Source organism: Ambystoma mexicanum, chromosome 6p, assembly GCF_040938575.1.
Source record: "Ambystoma mexicanum isolate Mex_15411 chromosome 6p, UKY_AmexF1_1, whole genome shotgun sequence".
In the NCBI taxonomy this organism is placed as follows: Eukaryota; Metazoa; Chordata; class Amphibia; order Caudata; family Ambystomatidae; genus Ambystoma; species Ambystoma mexicanum.
This window is the reverse complement of record NC_090935.1, coordinates 1,470,675,710-1,470,696,343: the sequence shown is the minus strand read 5'-3', so window position 1 is coordinate 1,470,696,343 and position 20,634 is coordinate 1,470,675,710. Positions and strand designations below refer to the sequence as shown.

General features: G+C 43.9%; 1 protein-coding gene across 10 annotated transcripts in view; it reads right to left on the bottom strand.

Moving 5' to 3' along the window:
* PPEF2 (protein phosphatase with EF-hand domain 2) overlaps positions 1-20,634 on the bottom strand; it is a 703,213-nt gene that overhangs the window by 262,586 nt on the left and 419,993 nt on the right. For 9 of the 10 annotated variants that reach the window (XM_069626300.1, XM_069626302.1, XM_069626304.1 and 6 more), the window contains 3 exons: positions 19,131-19,297; positions 18,984-19,020; positions 14,325-14,474 (listed from right to left, as the gene is read on the bottom strand). The exons of the other annotated variant lie outside the window; for it this stretch is intronic. In XM_069626300.1, the coding sequence (XP_069482401.1) occupies positions 14,325-14,474; positions 18,984-19,020; positions 19,131-19,297 (354 nt within the window). The remainder of the gene's footprint in view (positions 1-14,324; positions 14,475-18,983; positions 19,021-19,130; positions 19,298-20,634) is intronic. 10 annotated transcript variants of the gene reach the window in all.

The window sequence follows — 20,634 nt, the reverse complement described above, 5'->3', positions numbered from 1 at the left end:
TCAAAAAACACAAGCTCTCAACCGATTGCTATTAGAACGCATAGAGTCATCGGACGACTTGATTTTAAATCGTCACAATGTGCTGTGGCTGTGTCATCTTGTCCCCAGCCTCAGAGCCATTGAATCTGAGGACTTGAAAATCATTGAATTTGTCAACGAAAGAAAAAATTACGCTGTGATATTGAACTTGAAGTCCAAACTCATTGCGCACACCCTGCTTGAAGCTGGACCGGTGTTGATGTCATTGGGGTTTGACATCTCCAAAGTGGCTGACTGCTCATCGTCTAGACTTCTAGAAAACGACACATTCAGTGTGTTAGACCGAGGACTCAAATGAAGCAAGCTCATCTGCCCCACTGAGCTCAAATCTTCCAGATATTGAACCGCCGGCCAATTTACAGATGGACGAACTTATAAGGATAACAATCCAAGGTGCAGAAAGAGCAATTCCAAACTTAGACGGAGTTGAGTTGGTCGCTAACCTGGCAAACAAGGCAAACGATTGGTCCTGGCTTGCAGGGACATTAAATATGGAACAGGACAAGTAACACCAGGCTCAAGAGGGGCCCCGAGGATGTACCATGCGATCCTGGAACACAAGGGGGTTCATGCACCTATTTTTGACCGTTGGGCTGAAGATCTTGATTTGCTTTGCTTACAAGAAACCTGGTTAACTGAAACTCTGATCAAAGAAGGATTCGAAATAGTGACTAATCCTGTCATAAAACAGCCAAAGGGAAGATCAATGGAGGGCCTTCTGTTGGCGGTAAAGAAAGTTTCTGGCTTTAGGATCGAGAGAGCCTTCATTATATCACCATTCATTCAAGTGTCCGTTGTCAGTTCTTCGCAAAAAGAAAAGTCTCAAGTACCATGGATATATATCATCAACTTATACTGGAATTACTTGGCAACTGGCTGCGTGGCCTTTATTGACCAAGTATCAGTTGTGATTGATGATGTAATCGAAAGAGAAAATCCAACAGACTTAATTATATGCGGAGACCTAAACATCGACTGCATCACACACAAAGATCCATCCAGTGGCAAAATGAAAAATAACAGCCAACAAGCGCAGATAACAAACCAATGGTGCCTAGAAATGGACCTTCGTGGGTTAACGATGCTAAATGGACACACGGCCGGCGACATTCCAGCTCAGCCAACTTGGAGAAGACTTGCACAAAGCTCGATTCTCGACTATGTTTTTGTGTCAGAAAACATCCACACAAGGACAACTCGCCGAGAAGTCACTAAAATGACTCACAGTGACCACGATATGGTGAAACTAAGTTTCATCTACGACATTCAACGCGAACAAGCTTCTTGGCCACATGTGGTGAGAACCGGATCCTGCAGGATTCGTCTACACTTACAAGACGATCATGTAACTTACATTACATCTGAATTTCAGTTGAAACCGAGGCTATTGGAATATCAACATGTGCTGACACAGTTCGAGGAACGTAAACGCAACTTAAAACATGCTGATTTCGCCCCAAAACACAAATTCGACTTGGCGATACTGCAACGGAAAAGAATTCTGTGGCGCGAGCTAAGAAACCTGCAAGGAACGACTAATGTCAATACACGTGAATGCAAAAGAATAATCAAACAAACATATTAGAACTGGCTCAAGTTGCACAAGGCTATTATGTTACAAAACGACTCGGAGCTCATGTTGTCCAAAATGGCAAATAAAAACTCTGCCGACTTTTGGAGGTTGATAAACCATACCTTAGCCCCGCAACCTGCCTTACAGGCAAATCTGGTTTCGGAAGCAGAGTGGGTGTTGTTTTATACTAACCTCTTCTGTAAAGATGAAGCAACTAAGGTGTGGGAAGCCCAAGTTCTGACACATTTGGACCTAGTGTTTGAAAGTGAGGACATCCCACAAGTCATTAATAATGTGCACGACTCCAGAGCACCAGGCCCGGACGGGTTAACGAACTATACCATCAAGCGTTACCCGGACCGATGGGCAGACTTTTGTGTCATCTTGTTTAACAGAATAGTCAAGTGTTGTACCACCCCAAAAATCGTGAAAGAGTGCTGTGATTGTACCAATCTTTACAAAAGGAGACAAAACAAATCCAAAGAATTACAGACCAATAGCATTGCTTGATGTGCTGGGAAAAATCTATGCTACCCTTCTCCAACAGAAACTTTCAAAATGGTCTGCGGAAACGAATCACGTAGATCCAAGACAAGCAGGGTGCGTAAAAGGGGTTGGATGCTGAGTGAACCTGTTACTGGTGAACCTGTTGAAGATGGAGGCACACAGATCCAACACCAAGGTCTACTTAGCCCTAATAGACCGCTCTTATGCCTTTGATAGCATAAATAGAGAGCTGATGCGGAAAAAACTAAGTGTGTGGAACTGTCCTCCTAGTCTGTTGGCTGCTATCCGAGAGTTACATTCCAACACTTCAATAAAGATCAGACTTGACTCTAAAGGCACGCTTTCTGCTCCAATTAATACACATAAAGGCGTCAAACAAAGCTGCCCTTTGGCAGCGATTATTTTCAACCTGTTCATATCTGACATCAATGTGGGTTTCAACGGTGCAGCCACTTTTCCACCCAAAATTCATGGCTCCCGTATTGATTATCTTGCCTATGCGGATCACCTTATCCTAATGGATTTGACACCTATAGGTCTCCAGCGGAAGCTCACTATCCTCAAAACCTACATAACATCTAACAGGCTTAACATAAATAAAGGAAAAAGTGTAATCCTGATCTTTAAAAACTGTCAGGAAATAGTGGGAACAGAAAAAAATGTAATTGGTTTCTCGCAAACCAATTAAGATTGTAAAAAAACCCACTTACCTAGGCATGAGGATCAGTGCAAGCAGAAACGATGCGCCATGGGCCGAGGTGACTAAGAGTAAATGTCGCCAGTTGGCATGCCAAGCTATATTGATCAATAAAAAATATGGTAAATTCTCATTAAAGCCAACTGTTACCTTTTTTCCAACAAAAAGTTGCCCCGGCACTTATTTCTGGTGGTCAAAATGCATTTGGATGTGCATATCACTTGTGGAACTCTCTCGAAAATATCTTTTGGACAAGAGTGTTACATCTGCCCAAGGGTACATCAACGGCCTGCATAAGGTTTGAACTGGGTACATCTCAATACAAGCCAGAGTCCCTTGGAATCTCCTGAGCCTGTTTAGAAAAATGATGCAAAAGGTTCCTGTGCCTCAAGTTCAAATACTGCACAAACCGGACATGGAGGAAGTACACACAATCCTTTCTAAATGGAGCGTACTATGTCTCGAATGTCCTGGGAAAATACGACATCACTATACAACCTTTGAAGGAAAATCCAGAGTTGGCCAAGAAGAAATTATGGAGAGCAGACTGGATTAACACATGCAATTTAAGATCTAAATTGAAAATGATGAACCAGGTCCCTGGAGAAGCTAGAGCATACGGCCAGCTTCAAGCCTACTTAACTTGCTTCCCAGACCAACACACGAGAGCCCTATATATGCACTTTAGGCTTAATGCGCAGGCAACTAAGGAACGCTTAAGCACCTGGTCCCAGTTCGCCGACTTGAATCTAACATGTTGATTTTGTAGAGCAAATAAGGAGACTCTGAAACATCTGACAATGTCTTGCCCCCCGTGTTTCTTCAGCACAGGAAAAATATCTTCGGCCCAATCATCAGCAAACACCAAACCTTGACTGTTGAAGGCTGGTGGAGTGCACTGTTTGATGGGTCAAATAGATCAGTGATATTTGCATTGGTTGTGTTTCTCCGAGTTCTAAAAGAACGTTTAGACGCTGAGAAAGTAAACTCAGAGATCAGCCAAAGAGTGTGTTTAAAATCATTGCTTGTGTGGTAATAAGACATGCCATTTACTGTACTTATCCGTGGACAGAAGATTAGATGACTGAAATGTGTATAAAGGGAAAAATGTATTATTCTTTTGTTTGTTCTTGACGTTCTGCTTTTAAAGGTTTAACCAAACCAATAAAAAAAAAAAAAAAGTTTGCAGTTTCTAATCTATATATTTATATGGGCTTTCTTGTAAGACTTGGCCGCATGGGCAACAGAAGTTACAAAATATGACAGATTCCAAGGGAAGTATTAATGTTGCAAACATAACATTTTGTACATACATCCCTGGGGATAATTTGCATCTGTGTGTAAAATTGTGGATTAGGCCAAATCGTTTATTTTTAAAATTACCAAAATGTATCAGAAGGGAGAAACAAGGTCCCACAGACCTGAGGATTGGACTGATCTGTGCTGCACATAATATGTAACATGTGTGTATAATTTGCCAAGAGATTGCAATTGTGGAAATGTATGTTTTTGGCAAAATCAGATTTTAAGTAAAGTAAATGTGGGAGTTTCTGGATATTGTAAAACTCACCTCATAAACCTGATATCATTCCCTTGGAAATCCAACCAGTTGAGAGCAAGGCGGAGACTAGCACCCCTGCCCAATCCAAGCAGTTTAGGGGCAAGCATAGTTAACCCTGCCCAGCCTCTACCTTGATGATGTCATTTTGCACTATAAATAAGGGTCCCTGACAAGACTCTACACACACACTCTTCCTGATTTTCCTGTGCCACCGTCCTGTTCCATCTATCCCGACTCCAGATCCAAACTACAAGGCCAAGCATTGCTGATCCTGCTCCAGCAAGGTCTTAAATTCTGAAAACCACTAAATTTCCCATTACCAAGGGGAAAACTATGGTACCTTTGGCATCCTGATCCAGCTTGGCTTGCTTACACTCACTGCATGCTGTTGCCATGCTGCTACCCTGATGACCTATATTATCCAGTGGCCAGAATTGCCAGTCCAGTAATGCTACCCGGTAACCAGTCCCTGCCCAGCTGATCCTGTCCCACTGATTTTGTCTGGCTGTCCTTTGTTAGACCAGATCCGTGTGGTGACCAGAACCGCTGACTGTCCAAAATCCAAACTAAAAATTGGACTGTAAGTATCAATAGGAACCATAGAAAACCATAGTATACTTTGTCCTTAGTTCCCCTCTCTAAGTCATCCTATACTTATCCTGATAACTTGTAATATTGTCAGAATTATTCTTGAAACCCTGTGTTTAATTTCTAGTGCTAGTGCCATCTCTGAAGTAATTCTGCCTTGTGTAAATCCTAAACTATTAATCCTCTTTCGAGTGATCGGACTGGTTCCGCCAGGGCGGGCGCTGGGGAGCTAGGGTTAAATTTGCGAATCAACTATGGAGCTTACTGTGTCCCTCTTTGTAGACTAGCCTGAATGCTCTAGTGTAGAGTAAAACTGTTCTTGTCAAAACTGATTTCCTTTCCTTTTTCACCGCTCCATTTTACTCAAAACGCACCTTTCTAGATCTCGCATAACTCACTCAATTTACCAGCTAGAGACTTAACTTCACTTCCATAGTGTACCTATGATATATAGCTACACCCCAACACCACAACCGCATTGCGATTTACAATATTTCACCTGTTTTTTCTTAAAAACCGTTTTGGTAATTTCAGGCGGGAATTGCAAACTTTGATAATTTTCCAACGTGTCATTTGCTGCAAACATTTTTTCAAACCTGCTACTCATATACGAACTGTATGCTCGTGCTAATCCATTGCTTGTGATTGTTAGTACCTTTACATTGTTGCTTTAGTGAAGAACAGTATTTGTTTCAAGGTTTTTGCATACATTCATAATTCTATTCATCCATTTCCCAGTGTCATTTTTAGCATTGCCAGGGTTTAAAATCCATTTTTCTCTCTCGTTTGGGGAGGGAAGGTCGGATTTTAATTCGGTTTCCTGTTTGTCATTCCTGATTACCTGCTGCTTCTGTTTATCCACATAGAATTGATTATTTGTGGATTGAGGGAACCTTGCAGGGGGAAATTTCAGTGCTATGTTTCCTAAAATCAAAAAGTGCTCCTATTCCCTGATGTTTTGTAGATGTGTCAATAGAAGGTTAAATTAAGTGCATTGCTTACATTCCTATTGTTCTGATCACCCCAATGGTGATTGCTGCCCCATATTAAAAATTGTATGATTTCCTTTTATTTTAAAATAAATATTAAATTTTATCAACCAGCCTGGTTCACGGTCCATTGTGACCTAGGGTATTTGAACAGGGTGTGTGATATGAGTGGTGTACCATCTCAATATTGAATCTAATCTAAAAACATAAGTATTTCAGTTGCGCACTGCATACTAGGCCGAGACTAAGGTGTGCGTCGCCTTATTGAAATACTTAACAAATTTGGGGTCTCGAGTCCGGGATTGAGTTTGGTTGCCACCCGTGACAGTCTAACACAGCAGACTAAGCTGCTGGTTAGTAATACTTTGTGTGGTGTGAATACTGTGTTACACTGAACAAAGTGCCACCCAAAACAAATACTGTAAGCACCAGGCCTGTCTATAAAAGTAAAATTAAATCAACCCCGAAATAATCAATAAATAAAGAACATTTCCAAAATGGCTGTTCCAGTAGAGATCAATATGGCTAGGGAGCACCTTCTGCACAAGCTATTTGTCAGAGGTGAGTGGCCAGAACAGGATGAAAAAGTCTGGCTACAAGAAAAACCCAACAGGTCACCGCCATAGACCTGGATACATGGCAAGACGGTGGCCTATTACACCAAGCTGTGAGCAAGCTGTATATGGCCCCAAAAACTAAAGAGGAGCAAAGCAAAATTGCCAGAATCACAGCCTACCTGTATCTCCACACGGGAGTTATGCGGGGAAGGCAGGAGGAAAATGAAATTTTAGCGCAGAATCAATCTGAACTGTTAAATAAAATCCAGATTGATTTAAGTTTAGCGGAACAAACATTACAAAAGAGCCAACTAGAAGCAGCAAAAAATAGAGTGTCAGGAGAAGGTGGTCTCTCTAGAAGAGAGTCAACAGAAGCTGACTCAACAATTAACCTATAACAGGGTCTGCTCAGGACAAATAACCATGTTGTAAAATCAGATAGATGAATTGAAAGAGGAAAATAATAAGTTAATCTTGAGAGACCTCCACTCTCAAACGGAATTTCATGAAGAGCGCCAGAAATTCAATATCATCAGGCAACAAAGGGATGACCTGGCTGAACAGAGGGGCACCCTAAGTCAGGAGAGAGACATCCTAGGCCAGGAAGTAAGCCAATTAAAAATTCTGGCCATGGCGAGCTATTGTACGCAATACATCTAAGACTTTGCATCAGTGAGCACCCCCCTTCGACTACTCACAAGGAAAAATCAAGAATTCTACTGGTCTCATGAAACACATCTCATCAGCCTCCTGCATGGCATACTATGGCCCAGACCTCAACACGGAGCTGACAGTGGATGCCAGCCTGGTGTCATGATCTCTGCTTCCAAAAGGTCAGGGTTTTCCCAACTCCCTTGGAAGCAGATCCATAACCCAGGTTCCGAGTGCCAACCAGTCCCAATTGGGACCTTTTGGACCCAGTCCTGGCGCCAGTGGCACCAGGCTCATAAATATGCCCAGTCCCAGCGCTGGAAGCGCCGGGCTCATAATGCTTGGGTGGACTTACCTGCAGCAGACCATGCTGCTTACTTGCCTGCCAGTTGAGCCTCTGATCCTCTTCTGTTTGGAACTACTTTTCCTGTTGGGTAGGGCAGGAGCCACTCCCTAGATTCAGAACACTGGAACTCTTCTGGAAAGCAGGAACTCTTTTCTTACCTAGGCGTGGCTGTGGAAGGAGCAACCTAAGCACTACAGGAGGCTATTTAAACCACACCCGATGGATGAATCTTGCTTTGCGTTATTCTGCATCCTCTGCAGCAGAACGCTCATCGTGTCTTCTGCATCTGATCTTGGGCCTAAGGAAAAAGGCTGACCATCCTGAATCCAGTCTTCAGCAACACCTATAAAGACAAGAAAGAACAGGTTAGCATTACGGTCTTCAGTGACAGCTCTTCACTTACCTGGTCCATCGGCTGTCACCAACGCCTCGCGCTGCATTCCGGCATCTGAAAGACAAAGGCTTACCTACTCTTCGTGCGCTCCGGAGGTCTTCACACTGCATTCCGGCATCTGAAAGACAAAAGCTTACCAACTCTTCGCACGCTCCGGAGGCCTTCGGCGCTGCATCCCACATCTGAAAGACAAAACAAGGTGCGTTTAAAGACATTGGGGAACTTTAATACTCACGTGCCATTACTCCTTTCCACATCTAACCCAGTGGGTATTCCGGCACCCTGCAGCCGCTCCGAACTTGTACCTGCAAAATAAAAAGACAGTTAGAGCGCATCGTGAAGCAGGCAACAAGCGCTTACTTACGTGCTTCCAGGCGCTTCTATTCATCACACGGGCTCCATCTTCAACTCACTTCAGCCCGTCATCCGCCATCTCCGGAACCCTGCAAAACAAGAAACATCATTACTAAAGACTTTAAAGACATTAGAATTACTCGAAATTTACCGTTCGTGAGGAAACGACGGACAGCAGTCCTCTGAAGTCAAGAGGCCTGCTCCCCTTATCCAGTGAAGAAACTGGTTACAGCACCCTGCCCCGAGGCAGATGGAGAGCACGGCGTTCACTTACCTAAGGTGAGAGCGTTAACCTTTGGGGTTCTACAGGAGAAGAGAAAGGGAAGAAGAGAGAGACATTCAATAACCCAGTTCCTTAATCCCATATTTTCTATCTGCAGACATCTTACCCTTCGAGTCAGACATACAGTGCACAGAGGTCCAGCCCAAAGAGCCAGCCATGTGTTACACATCACCTTTGAAGATACGGTATACGCCCAGTCAAGACCGGCGCCTCTACGGGAATCAGGTGAGCGTTACACCTGGTTTACGGGCAATATTACCAGAGACACCACCTGGAGCCTCTCCTATGTCCCTGAGGCACATCGTAGCATACTCAAGCCGCAGCCTCTCAGCAACCGAATGCGCATACTCACAACCGGAGAAAGAGAGCTTTTACAGGTTGTATGGCCATGTGAACACTACCATCTGTTTCTCTATGGACGCCCATTCACCATTATCACTGATCACCAGGCTCTTACCAAAATGTATGGCAAACCAACAGCTAAAATGCTACCGCGCATCGCAAGATGGGGACTCAGGCTCCAAGTATACTCTTTCAAAATTGTACACCACATAGGCAAAGACAACAATCCGGCAGACTTCCTGTTGAGACATCCGCTCCCAGCTCATGATGAGCATCAGTCCATCAAAGCGAGTCAATACAAACATTACTTAATAACCAACACACACCCCAAATCAATCACCAGTGATCAACTAGCAGAACCCCTGAAGAAGGATCACCTTCTCCTCTGAATACAGGAATATCTGCGATCAGATCGGTGGCACGTCAAAGACAATCATGGACAACCCATGTCACCAGAGGAAGAAAGACACTTTCACACATTCAAACTAATCAGACACACCCTATCCATGTCCCCGGAAGGGTTCCTCCTGAAAGAAAACAATCGTCATTCCGGCAGTTCTGCAAGAAGAAGTGCTCGCACTAGCACACTCGGTACACATGGGAGTTGTGTCGAGGAAACGACAACTTAGAACCAAGGTATGGTTTCCCCAGATGGACGAGAAAGTAGAACAGCTACTAGGCAAATGCATTGCATGCAAGTCAGTCGCTCCACGCACCTTCCCACAGCCACTTAGTGTCATCAATGCCAGCGCAGGTATCGGACGAAGTGGCTGTCGATATGTTAGGTCCACTAGCCAACGGCAAGTATGTGTTGGTAATCTTCGACAAAATGTCCAGATTCCCAGAGGTACATCTAATTCACTCCACCAGTGCTCAGGCCATCATACCGGCTCTATGCAAGAAATTCGCGGACTGTGGAATTCCAAACAAAGTAAAATGAGACATTGGTCCACCTTTCAGTGGACATGACTTTGCCATGTTTTGCAGAAAATCTCGGCTTTCAACACCGCAAGATTATGCCTATGTGGCCACAGGCCAATGGAATGGTAGAAAGATTCATGGGGAACCTCAAATGAACACTCCAAGTCTGCTCCATCACCAATGGTTCTTTCATGCAGGCCATATGCAATCTACTAAGGGACTATAGAAACACACCGCACAGCTCAACAGGAGCATGTCCCTCAGCTTTGATGTTTGAACAAGTGGTAAGAACCACGTTGCCACACAACCCAAACAGCATTCTTTCTGACACTTATATCGACACAGCACGGACAAAGGACAAGGAGAGCAAAGCTATGACTGTTCGTGCTGTCGAACCACGTCTCTCCCCTGTACCTCCACACTCTCCTCACCTGAACTTCCCGAGTTGTCTGTGCCTTGTAGGTTCCGCCGACTCAGGTAGTCTCTTTCCTTTTTTAGGAGCACTTGCCTGTCACGGAGAGAAGCCACAGTGACTGCTGAATGGACAGCAGTTCCGGGGCTCCTCTTCCGGGAACAAGCTGGAAAAAAGGGAAAAACCCACACGGGGAAAAAAAACCTTGAGGTTACAGAGTTACCGTTGCAGTCTGGAGGATCCAAGCAGGCAAGACCGGAGAAGATACAAGTCCAACTTGCAGGTACGGTGGAGTTCAGAGAAGATCCAACGAGGATGAGACCGTAGCTGAAGGGTCGAGAAGTACTCCGTTGGAAGGCGGGGCAGTCCTATGAAGTAGGAGCAGGCAGCAGTGAAAAGGTGGCCAGTAGGTACTAAGTGGACCGAGGAACACGGCCCAGAGAAAGGAAGCAAACAGTTCCCAGAGAAGGAGAAAGGCGGAGGGAAGAGAATGCAGGAGATCCTTACCGCTACGGAGAGAGAAGCGGCCAGGGGGAGAAGGGAAAAACGCACGCTGCCGAGGCAGCGACCGCGAGGGGAGAAAGCGTAAAACAGAAAAAAATACCGGCAAAGCAGCGAGAGAAGAGGAGGGAGAAAGTGTACCGCAAAGGGAGCGGCAGCGAACGGAGAAAAGACAGGAAAATAGAATCGCTAGGAGAGCGACACCAGCAGGCACCAAGATCCTCTTCGGAGGCCGAGGCAAGCGGAGGGATCAAGAGGGGCCAAAGCAGAGCGAAGGAACCAGGAGCGCTGGAGCGAAATCAGCGTGGGTTCAAACGCAGCGACTTCCGCGTTGAGGGAGAAGATAACTCCCGGCAGCCCTGCGTCCGGCCAATGAGCCTGGACCAGAAACAAAGGAAGGACTAAAATCCCTTTCGTCCGGGTTCCAACTGCGGCTGTGGTGGCGGATGACAAAAGCAAAGATGTAGGAATATGCGGCTGTACGAAGAAAGGCAAAACCATGTAACATTCAGATAGGGGACCAAGTACTGGTACGACAGTCACAAGCTGCCAAAGAGGTCCATGCCTTCAAGCCTCAACCGATGACTGTGACCCACATACAAGGGTCCATGATAACGGCTGTAAGCCCCCAAGGCACTATCACCCGTAACACATCATTCTTTCTAAGTTTCAAGGGTGACAAAACCCAGGAGAGCACCCACCTCACTTCAGAAGAAGACTCCTCTGACCTGGACTCTGATTCCAGAGAAGAAGACAGGGACGCTGACAACAGTGCCAGTGATTGCCCTGCAAGTGGCGCTCCACCTGCTTGCAGCCCCTCACGAAGAGAGGAAATTAACTAACAGGCCCCAGGTTTTGGGTTAAGGAAGGGGGAGATGTAATGTCCTCTTTCGATAGCTATGGTCGTGGGTTGCGACCCAATTGTAACGTCCTATTTTGATTACTATATTTGTGGGCTATGACCATGTGTTTGTGGTAGGTGGGGTCTCCTGGCAGAGCGTCAGTTCGCACCTGATTAGTAGAGTGTTTGGCAGCTCCATAATCTGTCTCATTACTGATGCCCATTGAACTGTGTGCATGTTACTGGCGAATATTTAATACATGCCAGCCTCTGAAGGTGCATAGGATTAATAGAATACATTAGAGGTTGAAAATAAATTCACTTGAAATGGTAGATACTGTTACAAAGAAAGGAAAAATAAAATATGGTTGAACTCTTAAGAAACATTTGGCGATGACGTTTACAATGGCATTAAACTATTTATGTGAAAGAGAACTAACCCAGCATAGGTGATCGAAAAATGCCAGCATGTAAAAATGGTTTGATCTCTATAAGCATAGCCATTTGGTAGCATGCTCTCTAATCTAACCCCTTTTAGCTGAGTTCAACTTGTAGAAAGCTTGTTTTCAACCTAAAGTCCCATGAAACGAGCAGATTACGTTAAAAAAAAGAACACCACTAATAAGCAGACAGTATTCAAGACTCAACCAGCTCAAGACAGCCTTTTCGTCTGGAGGCGGCATCCTGACACAACCCTTTTAGGCAAATTGAAGTGTCGTTGGAATATTGATGAATGCTGATGCTGTACTCTGCTACAAGACAACCTGAGCGGCTCCATGTAGTTTACACAATATAGGACATGTGCTAGACCTCTGAGGTACTGAAGTGGTTAAGGTAAGGCAAAGAGGCATGTACTGTTAGGAGATTATTTATTTATAATCAGAGTTAAGTAAAGGTGGACAGACCCCACCGACCGCGGGCAGCAACTGAACGTTACACGTTTGAAACTCGCATTGACTCCGTCGTGCGTCACCGCATTCCATTCATCCTTTTATCACGAGGGAAACTCGCGCAGCGCCTCGTGATGAAGGATGATGAGTACATTACAGGTACGCACAGGCAATACTGCCCTACTCTGGCACACCTTTATGCCCGCTACAACATTGCTGTACCTGAGTCCTGAGCTAAAAAAAAAACTACGGCCTCCCATATGTTGATATTTAGAACTGCCCCATGTAGCTCAGAGGATACCTTAACCTTACTTCCTGTTTTGAGGCCTGGCGCATCTTGTCTGTTAGTTCACCATTGGGAGAATTCAATTGATTTCATTAACCCCTCTCAGACCCAGTTATCAGTTTGGATAACTGCAGACCATGTTCCGGCATTGCTGTAGAACCCAATGTGTTTTCAATTTCCAAACATTGGACTGCATGTTTGTAAAATCACTTATCTGAGACACTGGAAACACGCACCCACTGTGACCTTTAGTTACCCACCAAGCTAAATAATAACTTGCTGTATTCATTCTTTATTTTACAACAATCAACAACCCATTAACAAACACAGTGAACTACTCTTTTCCAAAGTTTCTGGGGAAAACAAATACACCCTATGACACTAACCTTACATTTATAATACACTAAAATGCACCAGGTTTACAATACTTGTGCATTAATCAAATTAAACACCATTCACTGCAATGAAAACTTAATATAATGTTAGAACGTGTTACTAACATTCCATTGGTCCTGTGGATACTTGTGTATTCCATATGATAATTGATTTTAATTTTCATGCATAAGGTTTTAACTAACCAATTGGCACATTAATAAATACAATTAAAAAGTATTCCATATGTGACAATTAAGGACCCTCTATAATAGGGCTACATGTTTCAAACCCTTCTAATATGTATCAGGATTTTTTTCAGGGGGAGCAGATGGTTGTCATGGTGTGGGCTACCTGGGAAAACAATAAATTAGGTTTTAATGAAAAGGTACCATAAACTGAGTAAATAATTCTGTGTATAGGAAACACCAAATTAGTAAGTCTTACCTACAACCGGCTCAGGGCAGCCATCAGGAACTAACAGGTACCTAAAAATGTATTATTTTTTACTTCTATTATACGCTGCCAAATATTTTTATTTTACTTATTTGCGTAGAGCTATAATTCGACATATCAAAGCATTCTGAAGGTTCAATATTCGTTTTAACGGAATATATGCAATGGCATTCCTACGTAGCTCTCTAAAGTGTCTGTAAATTGGCAGCATCTTGAATGTTTCTGAAATACAGTCAACAGAGTCTAGCTCGCGTGGTGAAAATACCATTTAAATTGGAGTTATCCTGTGAGAATGTGGGTTCATGATGAAATTATCTTCATATTTAGAATCAGGAATATGTTTTTTGAAGTGGCTTCTTGTATAAAATAATACTTCCACCTACACGCACATTCTCTTATTCCTCCATCATACCTAACTATTTTTACTCTTTTCTGTCCTCTTACATATATAAAGCCAACAAACATGCACATTCAAACAAAAGTGGCCACGAAGTAGGAAGGTATGCATGTAACTATTCAAACTGTGGGCAAAGAGAAATGTGCTTATTACGATTGTCCACTTTGTGGATGGTACACTACTACTTCCCACAAGTAATATCTCATTTTAAAATCAATGCAATGAAGAAGAAATCCAACCATGACTGCCATCCATAGAATCAGTGATTTTCTGTGCTTTTATCAGTACTTACTCTTTGAATCGGACTGAGGATACTGTGTAAGTACATGTATCTGAAAAGAGAGAAATACTCTTTACTGTACCATACCTTGTGTCTTTCAATCCTGGCCAGAAAATCCAGGTCAGTAGTATCTGAGACTCCTCCATGTGTAACCAGGACTTTCTGATCAATGAGGGTGGCCAGCGGCAACCAGCTAAAAATACTCTGCAGCATTTTCAGGATCTTTTTCCCATATACCTGCAGAGGCCAAGACAAGCAAGTCTGGCTAAGATGGCAAGACTGGAATCACAAATCAAATGTTTAAACACTGGTTATCCAAAATGATTGATAGCAAACGATAGGGGCCTATTTGCATAGAAGTTACTCTGACCTACTCTTTGACTTTAACTTGGAGTGGTCTATTTGATTCACAAGAAAGCTATTATGAGGAAGTCCAATTTACTCAAAGGAAATCAGCAGTATGGCATAGTAACTCATAGAAACGTCTTTTTATTATTTTTTATTTTTATTTTTTAAAACATTTTATTGATTAACTCAACCAAACAATACAAACCAAACAGGCAGTACATATATAAGCAGTTTCATTATAGTTTCCTAACTTCTAGCCACTGCTTCCCTTATCCCCTCCTACGAGTCTATGAAACATTCTGTTTCTGCATCCTGTGGTACAGTCTCCCCTTCTACAGGTTCTGCCGGGTCCCCTATTGACCCAAACAGCTCGGCTATCAATGATTTCCAGGCCATCAGGGACTCAGTCTCCTCCTCCCCCCTGCATTGCTTGTTTCTTGCCATACCATGGTTTCTGCTTCTGCCCATTTCTGCAAATCTCTCCACCACACCTCCACACTTGGTTTGTGGCATGTCTTCCACCCCATGGCAATTCTCCTCTTTGCAAGCACATAAGCCAGATCTTTCAGTTTACCCACATGCTTGAGCTTCTGTGATCTTGGGAACCCCCCCAACAGACAGGCCCACACTGTGTCCACTACAATCTTGACCCCCTTTTTTCCCAGTTTCCCTTTCACTTCACTCCAGAAGCGTTCTATGACCAGAACATATGCACCATGCCTGCGTTCTCCTCATCACACTTGGGGCATGCTTGCCGTCATGCATTCTCAAACCTCGATATCCTCTGGGGTGTCATATATGCCCTGTGCGTAATATGCAGTTGTAGCTGTTTCAGTCTCGCATTTCTTGATATCTTCTTATGATACCCCTGCGCCCGTTCCCACATCCCGTCCTCCATCGGGGCTCCAACTTCCGTTTCCCAATCTAGTCTCAACTGCGTGACCTCCTTCCCCACTTTGAACATCAACATCTCATATATTCTGGATATCTCAAGGCCCCCTTCCGCTATATCGTATATAATATCTATGGTGGCATCTGGTTCCTCTTCCAGCACAGTTTCGGGCCATGTTCTCTTGATTCTCTTCACCATTCTGCAATATGTAATATATTGGCCCTCGTGCAACCCAGTTTCTTCCCGCAGCCCCTCAAAAGTAATGCTAGAGCCCTCCTGCCAAATGTCACCCATTGTTGCTACCTCAACCGGTTCCCAGTGGTTTCTGATTATCATTCTTAGCTGTAAATCTGCCCCTGTTAATGCAACCAATGGTACCTGTGGAGAGCATGGGGACGGGTTCTCCATCATCTGGCATGCACTACGCCACATTTTCCACCCTAGTAGCATCATTTTAGGGCGCCCCATCATTTCCGCCTTGGGTACCCACATCATCTCTTTCAAATAAAATGGTGCACAGTCATGCCCAAACAGCCTGGATTCAGAGGTCTCCTCACCAGAGAGCCATTTAGCAACATATTGCAACTGGCTTGCTACATAATACACCTCATAGTTGGGCAATGTTATCCCTCCTTTGTCATGGAAATTCTGTAGCTTCCAGAACGCCTCTCTATTCCGCGTGCCATGCCATAAGAAATCCCTGCACATGCTATTCAGTTTGGTGAAGAACTTCTTAGGGATCAGGTACGGTATATTCCCAAAGTAGTGTAGAAGCCTTGGCAGAACCACCATCTTGAGCATTGCTCCCTGCCCCATCATTGCCAAGGGCAGCTTTGCCCAGAATTGCATGCACGTCTCAATTTTTTTAATGGCTACTTCCGTGTTGCACCTATGCTCCTCTTCCACTGTGTGGTATATGTTTATCCCTAAGTACCGAAATGTGCTGACCGCCTATGGTACTTGCAATATGGGTAATCGCTCTGATGGAATACCTATGTACCCCCCTAATGGGAACATGCTGGACTTCTGGGGGTTCACCGCTATACCGGACAACTCAGCGTATCTCTCCATCACTTCTAGAATGTAATGGAGATTTTCTTCTGGGTGTCGCAAGTACAGTAGCATGTCATCTGCGTATAGGGAGATCAGATGTCGCTCCCCTTTCACCTCTATGCCTATGGTGTCATATTGTTGTCTCAAGTATATTGCTAGAGGTTCCAGGGCCAGTATGTAGAGCATTGGGGACCACGGACATCCCTGCCCGGTGCCCCTGCTGAGCTGCCACCTTCCCGATATCACTGATCCTGTCTTAACTCTAGCCAGTGGTTCGCTATACAATATTTTTGCTCACAGTACATATCCAGGACCCAACCCGTAGCCCTCCAGGGCCGCAAGCAGCCAGGGCCATTTAACTGAATCAAAGGCCTTTATTGCGTCCAAAGACACAATTGCCATTTCACCATCATTTTCGCTGCCGCTCTCAATAATTCTTTGGAGTCGTCTATGGTTATTGGTGATGTTTCTGTTTGGGACATAACCCGTTTGATCAGGGTGTATTAGTTTGCCAATAACCTTCTTCAGTCTATTTGCTAAGACAGCAGTCAATATCTTGCTGTCTTGATTCAGCATCGACAAGGGTCTATAGGAGCAGCAGCTGTGCCCAGGCTTATTAGGTTTGGGAAGCGGTATTATAATTGCCTCTCTCAGTGACTCTGGTAAGCTTTCTGTCTCAAACGCTTCATTTAACATTTCTAACAGTGGGGGAAGGACCTCTTCCATATATACCTTATAAAATTCAGTTGGGAGTCCGTCTGCCCCCGGGGTTTTGCTAGTAGGCAACTGCCTCACCACCTCCCCTAGTTCTTCGAAGGTAATTGGTACATCTAGCTCCTCTTTCTCTTCCTCACTTATCTTTGGCAAACCTATGTCCTCCAACGTTTCTCTCATCATAGCGACACTACTCTTACCATCGTCTCCATATAATGCCTTATAATAGTCTGCAAATTCTTGATTAACTCCCTCTTTGGTGTCTGCAACGCTACCGTCTTCTCTCTCTTTAGTCCTGATTGTGACTCTGGGGGTCTCGCTCTTATATAACCACGCCAAGAGTCTCCCTGGTTGATCACCTCCCGCATGCTGTCCCTCTACATATTTTTTATAATTGAGGTTACACAATCTATCCCAATATTCAGTGCATTTTTGCTGTAGCCTGAGTATCAATTCTAACTTCTCTGCTGTATCAGCTTCGCCCCTTAAAGCCTCTTCTAGTTTCTCCTCCGTCTCCTGCAGATCAGCTAGATTCCCACCTTATAGACCCTTGGATTTTGCTATGGCTGCTCCCCTCATCACAACTTTAAAGGCCTCTCACAGTAACGTCTTTGTGAATCATATAGTCCGCTCCAGCTTTAAGTCGTGAGTAAGTCAGCATTATTTATTATAACTCCTTTGTGAATCAGCCCCTATGTCACGGGCCAACACATTGTCAATTGTTTCAAAAAAAATTAAAACATCCTCAGTATGCACTTATGGAAGGAAGCTTTGTGTTAAAATGTTTTTCTAAGAATTTAGCAGCAGATGTTTAACATACAAATGCATACAGGCCAGATGTACTATGTACACTTGCTTCCTATTCCATGAGGCAGACTTTATGCCATAGTACCTCCAATCAGATTGTGAAACTGTGATGCATAAAGGGCTGAATTGACACGTATATTTCAATTCACAAGCGTGAGAGATCCTAGTTTACTTGCTGTCTCATTGCTAAGCAGTGTAACACTGATGGCAAATCATTGTCTTGCTAGCACTTGGCCAGGCCAAGACTGTGGCAAATTTTTCATTTTGAAAAGTCATACTGAGAGTACATTGGTAAGATGGCCGGTACCCACTCAATCTCCTGCTTATGACATTTACAACCGCTTCCAGTCATTCTACAATATTGTTGGGACAGCCAAACACATGTTCAAACCTGTTGGTTTGTGCCACGCCTATTGCAGTCAATGTCACATAATCTTCATCCAACAAAGATAGCAATGTGTGGCACAAATCATTACAGGCACCTGCTGTGCAATTCAGGATTCTTCCCTGATCTTACATTAACTTATTTAGATGCCACATTGCTGTAAAAAATAGGGGCACAGCCTAATCATTCTTAAAATCCGGATTGGCTTTGAAATGCCCTGCAAAGGAGTCCAGCTCATGCTTCACCAGTGGCATGTAGGTAGACCAGAGTTGAGCAAACCTGCTAAGGATTTGTGGAAAAGGCAGATTTTTATGGCAAATTTGCAGGTGGTGGGAGGGCCATCAGGATATAAAAGGAACAGAAGTGGGGGCGGTGATATCCTCAGCCCCTTCCCTAGTCCTGTCACTGATTTTCAGTACAGTACACTGCTTATTTTCTATGTGCTGTGTCTATCAAGTATTTAAAATATGAACCCTGAGGTACTTTTGTTTTCTTTGCATTGCAATATAGGGTGCACATTTTAGATACCCAAGCTACTATAACTTACCGTGTACTTTTTCATAACTTCCTTAGTGAACCCATACCTATTGTTAAAAAAATACAAATGTAAAAACAAATAAAAATGATGTTTCACTACTGAAATCCTAGTGCTCAACAATTTCAAGTTTAAATTGTTCTGCTCCATTTGCCATACCGTAAGTTGACCATGTAGTCTTCGTGGTTTCCTCGGTTTAAATGAACCTCTGTGGGGTACACCAGCAGGAAAGCAAACAGGATCAGCAAAATCTCAATGGATTGTTTTCCCCTGTCCACAAAGTCACCATTAAATACATAGGGTCTTTCTGGGGAGGGAAGGCCATTCTAAAGCAAAATGTGAAATGGGTCAGAATGACATGCATAGGGTTGACATGAAAGCAAGACAAACAATTTCAGGACGCTTTTCAGGTATTGCTAAATACACTACAGTGCTGTGCCTTTTGAGAGAAGGACTCAAGTTGATCAATACCAGCATTACCTTTTTATCAAACACATTTTATTGGCATTTAACATTGCTCAAAATGGCAACCATAAAACAATAACCCTCTCACTTTTCCCTTTATCTCCACCCACCCCCTTATACTTCACACTTTTAAGTCCCACAGTCACAAACATCTGTTAAATTGGAAAACCATCTCTACATCAAATGGCCTTATGTCCACCCAGCATGAGCTGAGAATTAGATTGCATTTAGAGATTTTCCCTAAACCTGTCAATGTTTCATTGGGCTTCCCTTTCCTTGTAGACTCATTTCTCATTTGCCATACTTCTGTTCGGTCCATTCCCCCACCGTACGCAGGTCTGGAGGCCACCACTTCCTATCAATCTCTCTTTTGGCTGTTAATAAGGCCATTGCAATGATCCATTTCTCACACCACATGCAAGGCTGGCCAATGCACGATGTGGGTCAAGCTGCCATTCCAACACCATATTAATCTCTGCAGAAATAGCCCTCCTGTGATGCTGAAGTTGGGGACAGGACCAGGTCTATGGAGGAAAGTGCCTATAACAAATATGCATTTGGGTCACAGGGCATTTTCCCTTCCACTAATCCTGTTCAGTGCCATGAGGGAATAGTAGAGCCAATGTAGGTTTGAAATTGGATCTTGCGCTTATTGCAAACTCTCTGGATGTATACAAAGCCCTATCCTAATTGCCTCAGGTCTGCCTCCCACCTGGTCTTCAGTATAGTAAGTGGTCTGCCAGTATTATTAACAGTTACCTTATACAGGGGCGATTGATTTGCTCAACATCTGACTTCCCACCCCATTTCACTCCAATAGAGAGGATTCTGGGAGTCTATAATCCCCTTTCAGCTGAGCATTTAGGGCATCCCTGAGGTGTATGTATTGATAAAATCTCCCTTGGTCCAAAACCAAACTCTTCCTGTAACTCTGTAAGAAATGTTCTATGCCCACATTTGATGACGTTGCCTTAGGGTCTGAACCCCTGGAGGCTAACCAACTGTTGACGCAGGAATTATCCTAATTTCTGACAGTGATGTGTTGCCCCGCAGCGGACCCACTAAAGTGACCCTATCTTTCAAACCCATTTTATTTGTTAACTGCCATCAAGTCTTCATCAGCAAAGCACTGACAGACGGGAGTCTGCATAACTTATACCTGCCATAGGGAACATGATCCTGGATTTATTACCCCTTC